At 45.3% G+C, this 16,133-nt stretch overlaps 1 protein-coding gene across 4 annotated transcripts in view; it reads left to right on the forward strand.

Moving 5' to 3' along the window:
* Positions 1–16,133, forward strand: part of LOC140388518 (copine-9-like) — a 604,903-nt gene that overhangs the window by 482,211 nt on the left and 106,559 nt on the right. For all 4 annotated transcript variants that reach the window (XM_072472866.1, XM_072472865.1, XM_072472867.1 and 1 more), the window contains one exon: positions 11,402–11,477. In XM_072472866.1, the coding sequence (XP_072328967.1) occupies positions 11,402–11,477 (76 nt within the window). The remainder of the gene's footprint in view (positions 1–11,401; positions 11,478–16,133) is intronic.

Genomic DNA, 16,133 nt, shown 5'->3' on the forward strand with positions numbered 1-16,133 from the left:
TCCACACAGGCAGTGACCCAAGCTAGGAATCGAACCTGGGACTCTGGAGCTGTGAAGTAACAATGCTAACCACTGAGCTACCATGCCTGTGTCATGGCTTACTGTTCTCCTCTGCTTTTGGGGACTACATAGTGGGACATGGAGGGGTTAGCACTGTTCTCATAAAAGCCATCTCCCCTCCCAGGTACTGTTCTATCTGTTAAAAACACAGGCACGGTAGCACAGTGGGTAGCACTGTTGCTTCACAGCTCCAGGCTCCCAGGTTCGATTCCCATCTTGGGTCACTGCCTGTGTGGTGTCATGTGAGAGTACCTTTAAGAAATGGATGTTCAAGCAATATACCTTTGAGAAATGGAGCTGATCATATTACTAAAGTGATGTCAGAGGGTGGGGGGAGCTGAGCTCACTTCTGCTTTTGAGTTTCAGTTTGAGAGAGCAGCTGGGAGTGTCTGTGTGTTTTGCTGTGAGCTGCAGGAAGAAAACACAGAGCTGGTCTGTTGATTTCTGCAATCCAATGACTATAAATGTGTTGAAAGTCACCTAATGTGCTCCTATTTTTGAAGATTTGAAGTCTTTTGGATGTTTCAAGGAATAGTTTGAAGGATTATTTAGTGTTGTAGTGTTTTGGGGTTATCTTTGAAGTAATGGGTGTTAAGATATTCAATGGTTGTTTTAAAAAGGTTAACTTGATAGAATAAACATTGTTTTGTTTTAAAAACCACTTGTCCATTTCTGCTGTATCACACCTGGAGAGTGCGCTGTGTGCTTCCCACACCACAGTCTATTAAAAGTTGTGGGTCAGTTGAACTCCATGCTACACTTTGGGGTTCTCTAAACTCTGACCCATAACAATTGGGGGCTCGAGGGGGATAAAAGCCTATCTGTTGGATTGGCTTAGTGAACTTAAAGACAGTGAGGGGTGAGCATATAGTGTGGTTGCTTTTCAGGTGTGGTATTTTAGTTTACGTGGGGAATGTGTTGTGGACAATGGCTCTTTCAGAGGCTCAGAAGATTTTGGGGGTGGACACGGTAACACGCAGTACCTTACGGACCTTATGAGATACATTCTGACTCATTAGAAATGGCAAAGCTCCAGTTGCAGATTAAGCAACTTGAACATGAAAAAGAATTAAAGCAACTTGACCATGAAAAAGAATTAAAGTAGCTTGAATATGCAATGAGAGAAAAAGAAAGAATAGCCCTGGCAGAACAAAAAGAAAAAGAAAGAATAGCCCAAGCAGAAAAAAAGAAATAGAAAGGGAGATACAGATCAGGGAAAAAGATAAAGAAAGAGAGTTTGAACTTCGGAAAATGGCCATGAAACATGACAGTCAGTTAAAATTGACAGACGTAAAGGGAAACGTACAGTTGGATGAGATTGATGAGGATAGTGAGACGGAGCGTTATAATCGAAGACGTGGTGGGGATCTATTTAAATATGTCCAATCATTGCCAAGGTTTGACGAGAAGGAGGTAGAAGCCTTTTTCATTTCATTTGAGAAGGTAGCTAAACAAATGAAATGGCCACAAGACATGTGGGTATTACTGATTCAAACAAAGCTGGTAGGTAGAGCTAGTGAAGTGTTTGCATCACTACCGGAGGAGGTATCTGAAACGTATGAAGAGGTGAAAAAAACCATCTTAGGTGCAGATGAACTAGTGCCTGAAGCTTACAGACAAAGGTTTAGAAATTTAAGGATAGAATTTGGTCAAACATACATGGGGCGGGATTCTCCCGACGGGAGTCTAAGTGCCGACGCCGGAATAAAAATCGAAGTGTTTTACTCCGGCGTCGACGCCCGTTCCCAGACGCCTATTCTCCCCCCTCCGTGGGGCTAGCAGGGGCGTCGTGTCATTTATGGGGGCGGGGCCTCAGTGTGGCATCAGAGACCCGCCGCCTTGGGTCCCGCGCATGTGCAGTTGGGCCGACGCCAACTAGCGCATGCGCAGTAACCTCGCGGAGCGCTCCGGCCCCTCACCAACATGGCGCCGTGGTTCTGGGGCCAGCCGCGGAAGGAAGTAGGCCCGGGGGGGGGGGGGGGGAGAGGCCGGCCCGCCGATCGGTGAGCCCCGATCGCGGGCCTGACCCCATCGGAGGCACCTCCGGGAACGGAGCGCCACACCCCCCCCTCCCCACAGGCCGCCCCCAAAGCCTTCGCGACGAGTACCCGCCGGCAGCGACCAGGTGTGGACGGCGCCGGCGGGACTAGGCCATTTACATGCGGCCACTCGGCCCATGCGGGCCAGAGAATCACCGCTCGCCATTTGCGCCGATTCTCCGAGTGGGTGGGCGCGGTTTGCGTGGCGCTGGCTTCGGGGGGTTGGGAGAATTGCATGTGGGTGTCGGGGCGGTGTGGCGCGATTCGCGCGGTGCCCAGCCAATTCTCCCACCTGGCGGGTAGGGGGTGGCGGGGGGGGGGGGGGGTTTGAAAGGCTCAAACAGAGTAATTTTGATAGGTGGATAAGGGCTTTGAAAATAGACCAAACATATGAAGCTCTCAGAGAAATTATACTTTTGAGGGAGTTTAAAAATTCAATTCCTGATGTAGTGAGAACTCATGTGGAAGAACAGAGGGTTAAAACTGCGAGATTAGCAGCAGAAATGGCAGATGATTATGAATTAGTTCATAAATCAAAGCTTGGTTTCCGACATCAGTTTCAGCCGGTGAGGGATAGAAACTGGGGACATGAGAAATACTCAAGAGGTAAAGATAAAGGTGATCTGATGGGAGACAATAAAGAGAGTGTACCTCAGATTAAAAAAGAAATCCAGGAGGGTGAAAAAGAAATGAAAAGTTTCAGATGTTTTCACTGTAATAAACTAGGCCATGTAAAGTCACAGTGTTGGTGGTTGAAGAAAAGCACTGAGAAGGCTGATGTGGTAAAACAGGATAAGACAGTTGGGTTTGTTAGAATGGTAAAGGAAAGCCCAAGGGAAGCGAAGGAGGTGCAAAAGATTGTACAGCCTGTTCAAGAAGTAATTAAGAAGGTGCCTGATCTCTTTAAAGAATTTACTTGTGTGGGTCAAGTTTACTCATGTGTATCAGGAGGAGCAGATAAAGAAGTCACAATTTTAAGAGATACAGGAGCTAGTCAATCTTTAATGGTAAGAGATGAGGAATTATGTAGTTTGGGAAGAATGTTGCCAGAAAAGGTGATAATATGTGGAATTCAGGGTGCGAGGAGTAGCGTTCCATTATATAAGGTAAGGTTGGAAAGTCCAGTGAAGAGTGGTGAAGTGATAGTAGGAGTAATAGAGAAACTATCTTGTCCAGGAATACAGTTTATCTTGGGTAACAATATAGCTGGATCGCAAGTGGGAGTGATGCCTACTGTGGTTGATAAACCAGTGGAAAACCAGACAACTGAAGTGTTGAAGGACGAATATCCTGGGATTTTTCCGGATTGTGTAGTAACAAGGTCGCAAAGTCACAGGTTAAGTCAAGAGGAGAAATCAAAGAGTGAAGATGAAGTTGAAATGCAATTATCAGAAACGATTTTTGATCAGATGGTTGAAAAAGAACAAGAACAGGTGGCAGATGAGGCGGATATTTTGACTTCAGGAAAATTGGCTGAGTGACAACAGAAAGATGTAGAAATAATACTGATGAATCAGAAAGCATATACGGAAGAGGAATCTGAGTGTATACCAGAGTGTTATTACCGTAAAAGTGATGTCTTGATGAGAAAATGGAGACCTGTACATATGCAGGCGGATGAAAAGTGGGCAGAAGTTCATCAAGTAGAATTGCCAATAGGGTATAGAAAGGAGGTGTTGCGAGTTGCACATGAAGTACCAGTGGGAGGTCATTTGGGGATAAGGAAAACTAAAGCTAAAATCCAGAAACATTTTTATTGGCCTTGACTACATAAAGATGTAGTAAAATTTTGGCAATCATGTCACACATGTCAAATGATAGGGAAACCTCAAGCAGTGATAAAACCAGCGCCCTTAATACCCATGCCAGCATTTGAGGAACCTTTTACAACGGTCCTAATTGATTGTGTAGGACCGCTTCCTAAAACAAAAAGTGGGAATCAATATCTTTTGACTATAATGGATGTGTCTACTAGGTTTCCAGAGGCCATTCCAGTACATAATATTACAGCTAAAAAGATTGTGGAGGAGTTATTTAAATTCTTTACTAGATATGGACTACCCACAGAAATTTAATCGGATCAAGGATCAAATTTTACCTCAAAGTTATTCAAAGAAATTATGGATAGCTTAGGAATGAAACAATTTAAATCAACTGCGTACCATCCAGAATCGCAGGGAGCGTTAGAAAGGTGGCATCAGACATTAAAGACAATGTTAAGGGCTTATTGTCAAGATTACCCAGAGGATTAGGATAAAGGAATTCCATTCGTACTGTTTGCAATTAGGGATGCACCAGTAAGTCAACCAAATTTAGTCCTTTTGAACTAATTTTTGGTCATGAGTTAAGAGGACCACTTAAATTGATTAAGGAAAAATTGGTGGGTGAGAAATCAGAAATTCAATGTCAAATTTTAGGGAACGATTAAATAGAGTAGGTGAATTGGCTAGACAACATTTGAAAGTTGCACAAAATGTGATGAAACGGGTAGCGGACAAGAAATCCAAAGTTCCTAGTTTTGCCAGTGGAGATAAAGTTTTAGTGTTGTTACCAGTGGTAGATGAGCCTTTAAAAGCTAGGTTTTGTGGACTTTATCAGATTGAAAGGAAATTAAGTGAGGTGAATTATGTGGTAAAAACACCAGATAGAAGGAAGCCTCACCGAGTGTGTCATGCGAATATGCTTAAAAGGTACTTTGAAAGGGAAGGAGAGAAAAAGGAGATTTTAATGATTCTAACTCAAAGTGACGAACCAAATCCAGATGACTGTGAATTTAACGTACCTGAAATTAAATTGGAAAATGAGGATGTTCTTAAAAATTGGGATAAATTGTTAAGTTACCTTCCAGAGGAAAAACTAACTGACCTGAAAGAGTTATTGATATCACATGGGTAAGTTTGTAGAGATAAATTGGGAAGTACTAAATGACTGTACATGATGTAGATGTGGGAAATGCTGTTCCTATCAAACAATATCCATATAGACTTAATCCTTTAAAATTGGCACAGGTTAACAAAGAGATTGAGAGCATGCTTAAAAATGACATAATTGAAGTGGCTTGCAGCCAATGGAGCTCACCCATAGTGATGGAACCTAAACCAGACGGTACCCAACAGTTGTGTGTGGACTATTGAAAGGTTAATGCAGTTACAAGAATGGACTCTTAACCTATCCCACGTTTGGAGGTTTGCTTTGAGAAAGTGGGACAATCCGCTTTTATTTCCAAATTGGATTTGCTTAAAGGTTACTGGCAGGTACCTTTATCCGAAAGGGCGAAGGAGATTTCAGCTTTTGTGACTCCAGATGGTATATACCAATTCAAAGTTATGCCATTTGGCATGAAAAACGCCCAGCTACATTTCAACGGGTAACTAATACAGTCGTTTCAGGATTACCCAATTGTGCGCTATACATCGACGATCTGGTAATTTTCAGCCAGGCATGGAAAGATCATTTACAACATCTGATGGAGTTATTCGATCGACTTCAGGTGGCGGGTTTGGTGATAAACCTAGCCAGAAGTGAATTTGGAAAAGCCCAAATCACTTTCCTTGAGGAGTTTCCGATACCCTCAAGACAAAGGGAAATAATGTGATTTCTTGCCATGAGTGGATTTGATTGAACCTTTGTGCAAAAGATTTGTAGCACTGTCCACTGATGGACTTGCTGATGAAATGTCAAAAATTTCAATGGACAGCGGACTTTCAACAGGCATTTGACTGCCTGTAAGCTTTGGTAACCGATGCTCCTGTATTAGAGAATTGCAAGGGACTCTGTGATCAGATTGAACTGAAGAATCTAACTTTAAAGAGAAATGCCGAGGCGTAGAGGAATGGATGGATCGTGCAGAGACTTTCTTGTTCAAAGAGACTGTCAATCGAGAAGGATTTTGGTTGGAGGAAGAAGAACAAAAAAAAAATGGACTATATTATTATACCTGTTTGCGTGTGTTTTTTTTTTGAACCAGTAAAGTGTTTTACTGTGTGCATTTCTTAATTGATGTTGCAAAGGTGAAAAACGAAACCATCTTGAAGTTGATGGTTTATTTTTTTTCTTGGGGGGAGGAGTCATGTGAGAGTACCTTCAAGAAATGGATGTTTAAGCAATGTACCTTTAAGAAATGGAGCTGATCATATTACTGAAGTGATATCAGAGGGTGGGGGGAGCTGAGCTCACTTCTGCTTTTTGAGTTTCAGTTTGAGCGAGCAGCTGGGAGTGTCTGTGTGTTTTGCTGTGAGCTGCATGAAGAAACACAGAGCTGGTCTGTTGATTTCTGCAATCCAAAGACTATAATTATATTGAATGTAACCTAATGTGCTCCTATTTTTGAAGGTTTGAAGTCTTTTGGATGTTTAAAGGAACAGTTTGAAGGATTATTTAGTGTTGTAGTCTTTTGGGGTTATCTTTGAAGTAATGGGTGTTAATATATTCAATGGTTGTTTTAAAAAGGTTAACTTGAGTTGAAACATTGTTTTGTTTTGAAAACCACTTGTCCATTTCTGCTGTATCACACCTGAAGAGTACGCCGTGTGCTTCCCACACCACAATCTATTAAAAGTGGTCGGTTGAACTCCTTGAAACACTTTGGGGTTCTGTAAATCCGGACCCATAACAGTGGAGTCTGCACGTTCTCTCTGTTCCTGCGTGGGTTTCCTCCGGGTGCTCCAGTTTCCTCCCACAAGTCCCGAAAGACGTGCTGTTAAGTAATTTGGACATTTTGAATTCTCCCTCTGTGTACCCAAACAGGCGTCGAAATGTGGCGACTAGGGGCTTTTAATAGTAACTTCATTGCAGTGTTAATGCATGCCTATTGGTGACAATAAAGATTATTATTATTTAGATTCTCTTTAAATTAATCAAACTTCTCAACAACTCCTTGTGGTAACGTGTTCTGCATCCTCAGCACTCTTTATAGGAAAAGGGGGTTCTCAAATGTTCTCTACTGGATCTATATATTTATATTTTTGAATTCTAGTTTTGGACTCCCCTGTAAGTTGAAATATATTAACCCAAATCTTAGGCTAGAAGTGGTTGTAAAATGTTTAGTTCCTCTGAAAAAGACAGGAACAACACAGATGCTGTTAAATGTGGACATCCACATGTTTTTGGTAGTGATTCTTCATTTCATTTGAGGGTGCAAAGCTGAAATTTCATTCCCCCTCCAACATCCCCCCTCCAACCCCCAGACTTCACCAACTTGAAATCACTGAACTGATGCAAATCTATTCTTTTCCACTGTTAGTCACAACGCCGGGTGGGAGAATCTCCGGGGCGCTGCGCAAGTCACACCACGCCGCCCCAGCACCCGCACGCGATTCTCCCCCCCCCCCCCAAACAGGCGCAGCGAGACTCACGGCTGGCCGGAGGGGCCGAACGGCCTGCCCAGCATGACAGGTTCCCGCCGGCGTTGTCCACAGCTGGTCGCTACCGGCGGGAACAGCGCGGGAACGCTGGGGGGGTGTGGCCTGTGTGGGAGGGAGGGGGTTTCCTGCACCGGGGGGGGGGGCCTCAAAAGGGGTCTGGCCCGCAATCAGTGCCCACTCTCTGGAGGAGGACCTCCTTTCCTCCGCCGCCCCGCAAGATCCATCTTCTTGCGGGGCGGCAGTGGGAAGGACGGCAACCTGTGCGGCGCGGGTGACGCATTTATGCGGCGCTGGCCGCGTCATTTACGCGGCGCCACCTTTACGGGGCGCCAGGGCCCGGCGCGCGTAAAGGACACGGCGCCGCTCCTAGCCCCCCGGGAGCGGGAGAATAGGCGGCTGGGAGCGACCTCTGACTCCGGAGTGAAACACTCTGTTTTCACTCCGGCGTCGGGACTTAGTCTCCCGATGGGAGAATTGTCGCCCTATATCTTGCTGAATTATATGTAGCTAGGTTTTTAATGGTATACTAAGTTTCTATTTACAGCTGAACAGCCTTACGAGCTCTGAAAATCTAATTTTATATCATAGACCATGCAGTGCAGAAGGAGGCCATTCGGCCCATCGAGTCTGCACCGACCCACTTAAGCCCTCACTTCCACCCTATCCCCGTAACCCAATAACCACTCCTAACCTTTTTTTTTGGTCACTTAGGGCAATTTATCATGGCCAATCCCCCTAACCTGCACGTGTTTGGACTGTGGGAGGAAACTGGAGCACCCGGAGGAAACCCACGCAGACACGGGGAGAACGTGCAGACTCATCACAGACTGTGACCCAGCGGGAAATCAAACCTGGACCCTGTTGCTGTGAAGCCACAGTACTATCTATCCACTTGTGCTACTGTGCTGCCCGATATCGGTGGAAAGTCATTTTTTCCAATATGATAAAAACATTGACATTTTTCAAATATAATTTTTCGAAATCTGTTTATGATATTCAACTTCAGCTAATCCTATGTGTATGCCTCACTCATTTATTTAGCACTCTAAAGTTTTAATTACAAATTTAAAATATCAGTTTATTTTACTTCCTGGATTGCCGACTGTGAGAATATTTCAATGTGATTGGCTGGATACTATCATTGTTGGATGCTTGGAGGTCCTTTGGCTCAACACCAGTTTCAAACTGACTTTGGGAAAGGGGAAATCAATGACATAGATATCTCTAGATCCTTGTTGCACCTCGTTTCGAGGTCAGCTGACTGTAGAATCCAAGCATCTCCAGGAGGCGAGAGCTGCCTGTCTGCACCCCAGTGGCAAAGGTAGGCAGTAACCATAAGAACATAAGAACTAGGAGCAGGAGTAGGCCATCTGGCCCCTCGAGCCTGCTCCACCATTCAATGAGATCATGGCTGATCTTTTGTGCACTCAGCTTACTTTCCGGCCCGAACACCATAACCCTTAATCCCTTTATTCTTCAAAAAACTATCTATCTTTATCTTAAAAACATTTAATGAAGGAGCCTCTACTGCTTCACTGGGCAAGGAATTCCATAGATTCGCAACCCTTTGGGTGAAGAAGTTCCTCCTAAACTCAGTCCTAAATCTACTTCCCCTTATTTTGAGGCTATGCCCCCTAGTTCTGCTTTCACCCACCAGTGGAAACAACCTGCCTGCATCTATCCTATCTATTCCCTTCATAATCTTATATGTTTCTATAAGATCCCCCCTCATCCTTCTAAATTCCAACGAGTACAGTCCCAGTTTACTCAACCTCTCCTCGTAATCCAACCCCTTCAGCTCTGGGATTAACCTAGTCAATCTCCTCTGCACACCCTCCAGTGCCAGTACGTCCTTTCTCAAGTAAGGAGACCAAAACTGAACACAATACTCCAGGTGTGGCCTCACTAACACCTTATACAATTGCAGCAGAACCTCCCTAGTCTTAAACTCCATCCCTCTAGCAATGAAGGACAAAATTCCATTTGCCTTCTTAATCACCTGTTGCACCTGAAAACCAACTTTTTGCGACTCATACACTAGCACACCCAGGTCTCTCTGCACAGCAGCATGTTTTAATATTTTATCATTTAAATAATAATCCCTTTTGCTGTTATTCCTACCATGTTGGTGCTGTGTGCATATCTGATTAGGGCAGGCAGCTCTTTGAGTTGGAGCGCGGTGGAAAGTGCCCATGGGCGAGACTGGTGGGAGCATTGCTCTTGTTGGTGCTCATTAGACTCACAGAGTAAATTTTAAAACTAACGCAAATTAATTTCCCAAAGACCTGAACCTGACAGCTGTACACAATTATGCACAAGACTGTTTGGACTTGCTAGAAAAACATTTAACAATTCCAATCATAAACTGACAGGCCACTTAATGAGTTCCTTAATGAACTTAAAGGACTATTAATTGGCAGCAATCATATTTCCCACTCCCTTCCCCCACCCCAATCGGTCCTGATGAGCACTTTATTTCCTCCCCCAGCTCATTTGCATGAGTTTTAATCATTCACCTCTTTCTTCTGATGTGTCATTCATTCATAGAATTTACAGTGCAGAAGGAGGCCATTCGGCCCATCGAGTCTGCACCGACTCTTGGAAAGAGCACCCTACCCAAGGTCAACACCTCTACCCTATCCCCATAACCCAGTAACCCCACCCAACACTAAGGGCAATTTTGGACACGAAGGTCAATTTAACATGGCCAATCCACCTAACCTGCACATCTTTGGACTGTGGGAGGAGACCGGAGCACCCGGAGGAAACCCACGCACACACGGGGAGGATGTGCAGGCTCCGTACACACAGTGACCCAAGCCGGAATCGAACCTGGGACCCTGGAGCAGTGAAGCAATTGTGCTATCCACAATGCTACCGTGCTGTCCATATTGACATCCTCCTTTTACCTCCCCATTCAATCCTTTTGATTTTTTCACTTTCCTCAATTGTAGCCAGTTGGCAGCAACAAAACACCTGAGTTTTCGTCAGACTCATATTTAGATTTTAGATTTGGATTTATTGTCACGTGTAAAATGTCTTGTTCTGCATACGGTCCAGGCAGATCATTCCATACATGAAAAACAGGACATACGATAAATACACAATGTAAGTATATAGACATAGACTTTGGGTGAAGCATACGCAGTGTAACGCTACTCAATGGAGAAGATGCGTGGAGAGATCGGGTCAGTCTATAAGAGGGTCATTCAGAAATCTGGGGAAGAAGCTGTTTTTGAACCTGCTCGTGCGTGTTCTCAGACTTTTGTATCCTCTGCCCGATGGAAGAGGTTGGAAGAGAGAATAACCCGGGTGGGAGGGGCCTTGATTATGCTGCCCACTTTCCTAACGCAGCGGGAGGTATAGACAGAGTCAATGGATGGGTGGCGGGCTTGCGTGATGGACTGGATTATGTTCACGACTGCAATTTTTACGGCCTTGGGCAGCTGTAAAAGTTGGTAAGAGTCAATGTGGACATGTGAATTTCCTTAGTTTCCTGCTTTCTTGGTCGTAAAGTCGACGTGGGTGGACCAGGACAGATTGTTGGTGACGTGCACACCTATGTTTTATATGTTATTTACATAATTGTTTATTTGAAATAAAAACAGAAAGTGCTGCGTGGACATACTCAACAGATCTGGCAGCATGTTTAGAGGGTGAAACAGAGGTAACATTCCAAGTCGATTATGACTTTTCTTCAGAACTACCTTATCTGCTCACAAAGCTCAAAGTAGAAAGATGACAATGAGGGTTGGCAAAGTTCTGGCAGCCTGCCTGCACCCCGATGGGGTTCGGCACCTCTGAGAAAAGGGAAAGGAAAATATCAAAAAGAAATGAGTTCAAATTTGAAAAAATACATAAAATCATGGAGCTAATGAGCTTTTCTCTCTTTTGCTTTTTCCCTCTTGATTTTCCCGCATCCTTGATCTCTAATACAAGCCATGATTTCATTGGGGAGTTCACCACAAGTTACAGAGAACTGTCCCGGGGCCAAAGTCAGTTCAATGTCTATGAGGTGAGTACAGCCTATAATGTCTTGTATTGAGGTGCACACATAGTATGCGCTGTGTAAAGTTTAACACTGATATATATGTATGTCAAAAGCCATAACCTTATTTGTGCAGGCGATGTAGCTACTGTTCATATTGTTGCTCTTATTGTTGCTCTTATTGTTGCTCTTAGTTTTATAAGCTCTAATTCTGTCACCTTTGCTCACGAGTCGCCAGGTATATTTCTGATACCGCCACGTGGTTCAAGCTCTAGTTATGATTAATAAGACAGCACACCGCTTAGTAAGAGTAAAATCAACGGTCATTTATTATGTACAGCAATAAATACTTATACAATAATCCTACTTTCTAGACTACTACCTACCACTACTGGCCAATACTTAACTTTTTGGGAATGGCCCATCAGGTCAGGGAAACGAATGGCTTATCGAATTGGGTCTGGCCCGCAGGATTCAAAGGCTGATACAGGTCGATGGCTAGGAGTCTCTATCGGGTAGCGATCGCTGGAGTCAAACTTACGGTTTCTGGTCGATGGTTCTTGCGAAGGTTGCGAGCAGGAGAAGAAGGGAGAGAAGGGTCGATCTGAACTTGGCCCCTATCTTTATAGGTCCCAGGGGCTTCCCGCCTCTCGGGGAGGACCTTGACCCTGATCCCAAGTGATTGGACTTGTTCCCAATCACTGGGTTCGATATGCTCCAATAATGGGGCGATTCCTTGATCGGGGGGTGGTCGTTCACCTTTCTTTGTCTCGGCCACTGCTGGCGCCGACAGGTCTGGATCGGCATTCAATTGCTAATATGTTGCAATTGTTCCCGGGGATAGCCGATTAAACTGCAGATGTCTGTGTTGATGTGCTACTAATGGTCGCAGGTATCGATCTGGGCCGACTTCCCCAGAGCCGAATACACTATTCTGTCTGCAGCTGTCCGTTTGTGCCCTGTTGGCTGCTTTACCCATCAACCTTTTCGGTTAGCCATTTTACATCGGGTTTTGGCCAAATTAATCGGGAATCAGCCATTTTAGGTGGCTACAATATAGAGTTATTATATATACATAACTGTATGCGAACTGACACCAGTGTGCTTATGCAGAAGAATTATTTGTATGCAGGACGTAAACTTTGCTAAAACAAGACAAAAGGAGGATAAGTAAAAGCACTGGTTAGAAACATGGCTTGAATTCTGGTAATTTCCCACATGAAGATAATTCAGTGCCCTGGGTTTTGCTGTTGTAATGATGGTCCGCAATTGGTGACCATGCCATTAACTGACTGGACCCTAAGCTCTAAAATCTCCTCCTTAAGCGTCCCTACCTTCCTACTACTCAATTAAAACACTCACCCGGCAACTCTTTTGACCAAATGTTTGGCACCCTGTCCTGGCATCACTTTTGCTGGGATTTTCTGCTCGAGGCCCAAGTCCTGTGGTTGGGGCGGGAAGTCAGAGAGACTCCTGCGGCAGAGCCGAGCTGGCAAACCCACCTAATCGCGCAATGTTTGGCTTATTAATCATGTAGGCGGGAATTTCCTGGCGAATCATGCAGCTGGGGGAGGCAGGCAGGAAGTCGCACGCCTGCCGTCAAATCTGGGCACAATATTTAAAAGATGCCCAGACAGCTACTCATTCATTGGCTGGCTACCAGGAAACAGCAGGCACCAACCCAAAGGTTCAGCAATGCCTCTCTGAGCATACTACTGCCAGCCGGGGAGAGAGGAACTCAGGAAAATGACCATCACCAGGGAAGTAGTACTGAGTAAATTGTTGGAGCTGTAGGCTGCTAAGAGCCCAGATGCTGATGGATTTCAACTTAGCGTCTTAAAAGAAGTGTTCAGTGAGATAGTTAATTCATTGGGTTTAATTTTCCAAACTTTTCTAGATTCAAGGAAGGCCCCATTAGATTTCAAGATAGCAATATATCTTGTTTATTCAAAAACGGAGGAAGGCAGAAAGCGGGAAACTATAGGCCAGTTACCCTCATATCTGTCACGAGGAAAATGATAGAAACTATTATTATAAAGTTATAGCAGGGCAAGTGGATAAGCTCAAGGTATCAGGCAAAGTCAACATGGTTCTGTGAAAGGGAAATTGTGTTTAACCAACTGATTTGAGGAGTTATCCTGTGCTGTGTATAAAGGGGAAACAATGAAGAGACTGTACTTAGATTTCCAGAATAAAGTGTAACATCAAAGGTTATTGTGAAAAATAACAGCACTTGTTATAGGGAGTAACATATTGGCATGGATAGAGGATTGGCTGGCGAACAGGAAGCAGAGAATAGGCATAAATGGGATTTTTTCAGATTGGCCAGATGTAACGAGTGATGTGCACAGGGATCATTGTTGGGGCTTCAACTGTTTACAATTTATATAAATGGCTTGGATAAAGGGATGGGTGGGATGATTGCCAAATTTGCTGATGACACAAAGATAGGTAGGAAAGTATGGTGTGAAGAGGACATAAGGAAGCTCCAAAAAGATATTAGATAGGGAAAGTGAGTGGACAAAGATCTGGCAAATGGAGTATAATGTGGGAAACTGTGAAGTTGTCCATTTTGGCAGGAAGAATAAAAAAGAAGCATGTTATATAAACGGTGAAAGATTGCAGAGTTCTGACGTACAGGTGGATCTGGGAGTCGGAGTGCATGAATCACAAAAGGCTTGTTTGCAGGTACAGCAAGTAATTAGGAAAGCTGATAGGATGTTATGCTTTATTGCGAGGGGTATTGATTACAAAAGTAGGGAGGTTATGCTTCAGTTGTACAGGACACCGGTGAGACTATGGCTGGAACTCACTGGTCGTTGGGATTCTCTTTTCCCGTTGGCAATGCACCCCCGCCCATGGGTTTCCCGGAAATGCCATTGACAAACAGCGGGAAGAGAGAATCCCCCGCCAACGGATAGCATGTCATCGGGAAACACACGGCTGGGGGACTGGAGAATCCCACACTACTACTGGAGTACTGTGTACAGTATCGGTCCCCTTATTTAAGGAAAGATGTAAATGCATTGGAAACAGTTCAGAGAAGGTTTACCAGACTAATACCTGGAATGGCTGGGTTGTTTTATGAGGAAGGATTGGACAGACTAGGCTTTTATCCGCTGGAGTTCAGGAGGGTAAGAGGCGGCATGATTGAAACGTACAAGATCTGGAGGGACCTTGATAGGGTGGCTGTGGAGAGGTTGTTTCCTCTTGTGGGAGAATTTTGAACTAGGGGAGTCACCGTTTAAAAATACAGGGTCACCCATTTAAAATTTGTTCACACAGAGGGTCGTGAGTCTTTGGAACTGTCTTCCTGAAAGGTCAGTGGAAGCAGAGTCTTAGAATATTTTAAGGCAGAAGTGGAGAGATTCTTGGACTCAGTCGGGGGCGGGCCGATCGGAGGGCAGTGGGGGCCTCATACGGGACCGGGCTATATATGGGCGGACGGTCCAGGTCGGGCATGCGGCCAATTCGGTGGCACTAATTGGGAGGTCCAGCTCCACGTTCCGAGTACGCCATGGAGCCCATGCACATGCGCAGCCTCTGACCCGGAAGTGCGGGAGCCTGTATCTGCAGCTAAAGCTGCGAGCTTCCCGACGAATCCCTGCTAGACCCCTGCAGGGCTATGAAATGCCCTGGCATGAAATGCCACAGTTTTTATGACGGCGTGGGGACATAGACCCAAAAACAGAGAATCCAGCCTCATGTTTCCAGGAAGCCGCTGGGCTGCAGACATTTTACTGCATTAGAGGTGCTGTACATGCCAGTTTTTATTGTTTTCAACATTTGCTCCTCTGCCACAATGTTCCTCCTGACTCCCACGGAAATCCGCTTGACAAATGTAAATTTTACCTTGGCTTTTTCTGGCCATCCTGCCAGGATTCTGTGATGGGTATTCCTCCGGCCGGGTCTCCTCGCCAAGCTGCAATGGTTCAAGTAATGCCAGCGAGCTGAAACTTTTAGACTTCCATGAGTCATCGCCCACCTGTGGCTAGAGGACTTGAAAGTCAGTAAAGAAAAAATGGCCGTGGGCGAGACCAAATCTCCCTCATGGCTAAGACACTTACCCAATTTCAACCTCTCTCCTACACCATTTGGGCTCAGTGAATTGGTTAATATCACGCTGGTCCATACAGTATTACAGAACCTGTACAGTATTAGAGAACACTGAACTTCACGTTTATTAAAGCATCATATTACTGGTCGACATTCTCCGTTTGGGAGACTATGGGCTGGACTCTCCGATTTTGAGGTTATGTTCGGAGCATGTGTCTAGTATTATGGCCAAAAGGTCAGCGGCGCCCCCGCACTGATGCCCCGCCCAGTGGAGGGCTAGCGTGTAAAACACCCGGCTTTACCTGCAGATATGGACAAAGAATTGCCGGGTCCGTGGCTGTGCATGCGCACAGCGGCGACCTGCAGTGGCTGCACCGTACAACATGGCGCCAACCGCGTGCGGACCTGGCCTACCAGACTGTGCCCCTGTAACCCCCTCACCATCCCGGGACCACCCCCCACCAGCCCCCCAGACCCCACTGAAGCCCCGCCAGCCAGAGGAATGGCGCTCCCCCCCCGCCCCCGATCTGGCGGCGCTGGACATGGTCCGCAGCCACCACGCGAGGTTGACGAAACCTCAGACCACAAGTGATCCATGCCATCGGGAAGTCAGCCCATCGGGGGACG

Source organism: Scyliorhinus torazame, chromosome 13 (genome assembly GCF_047496885.1).
Source record: "Scyliorhinus torazame isolate Kashiwa2021f chromosome 13, sScyTor2.1, whole genome shotgun sequence".
NCBI classification, from domain to species: Eukaryota; Metazoa; Chordata; class Chondrichthyes; order Carcharhiniformes; family Scyliorhinidae; genus Scyliorhinus; species Scyliorhinus torazame.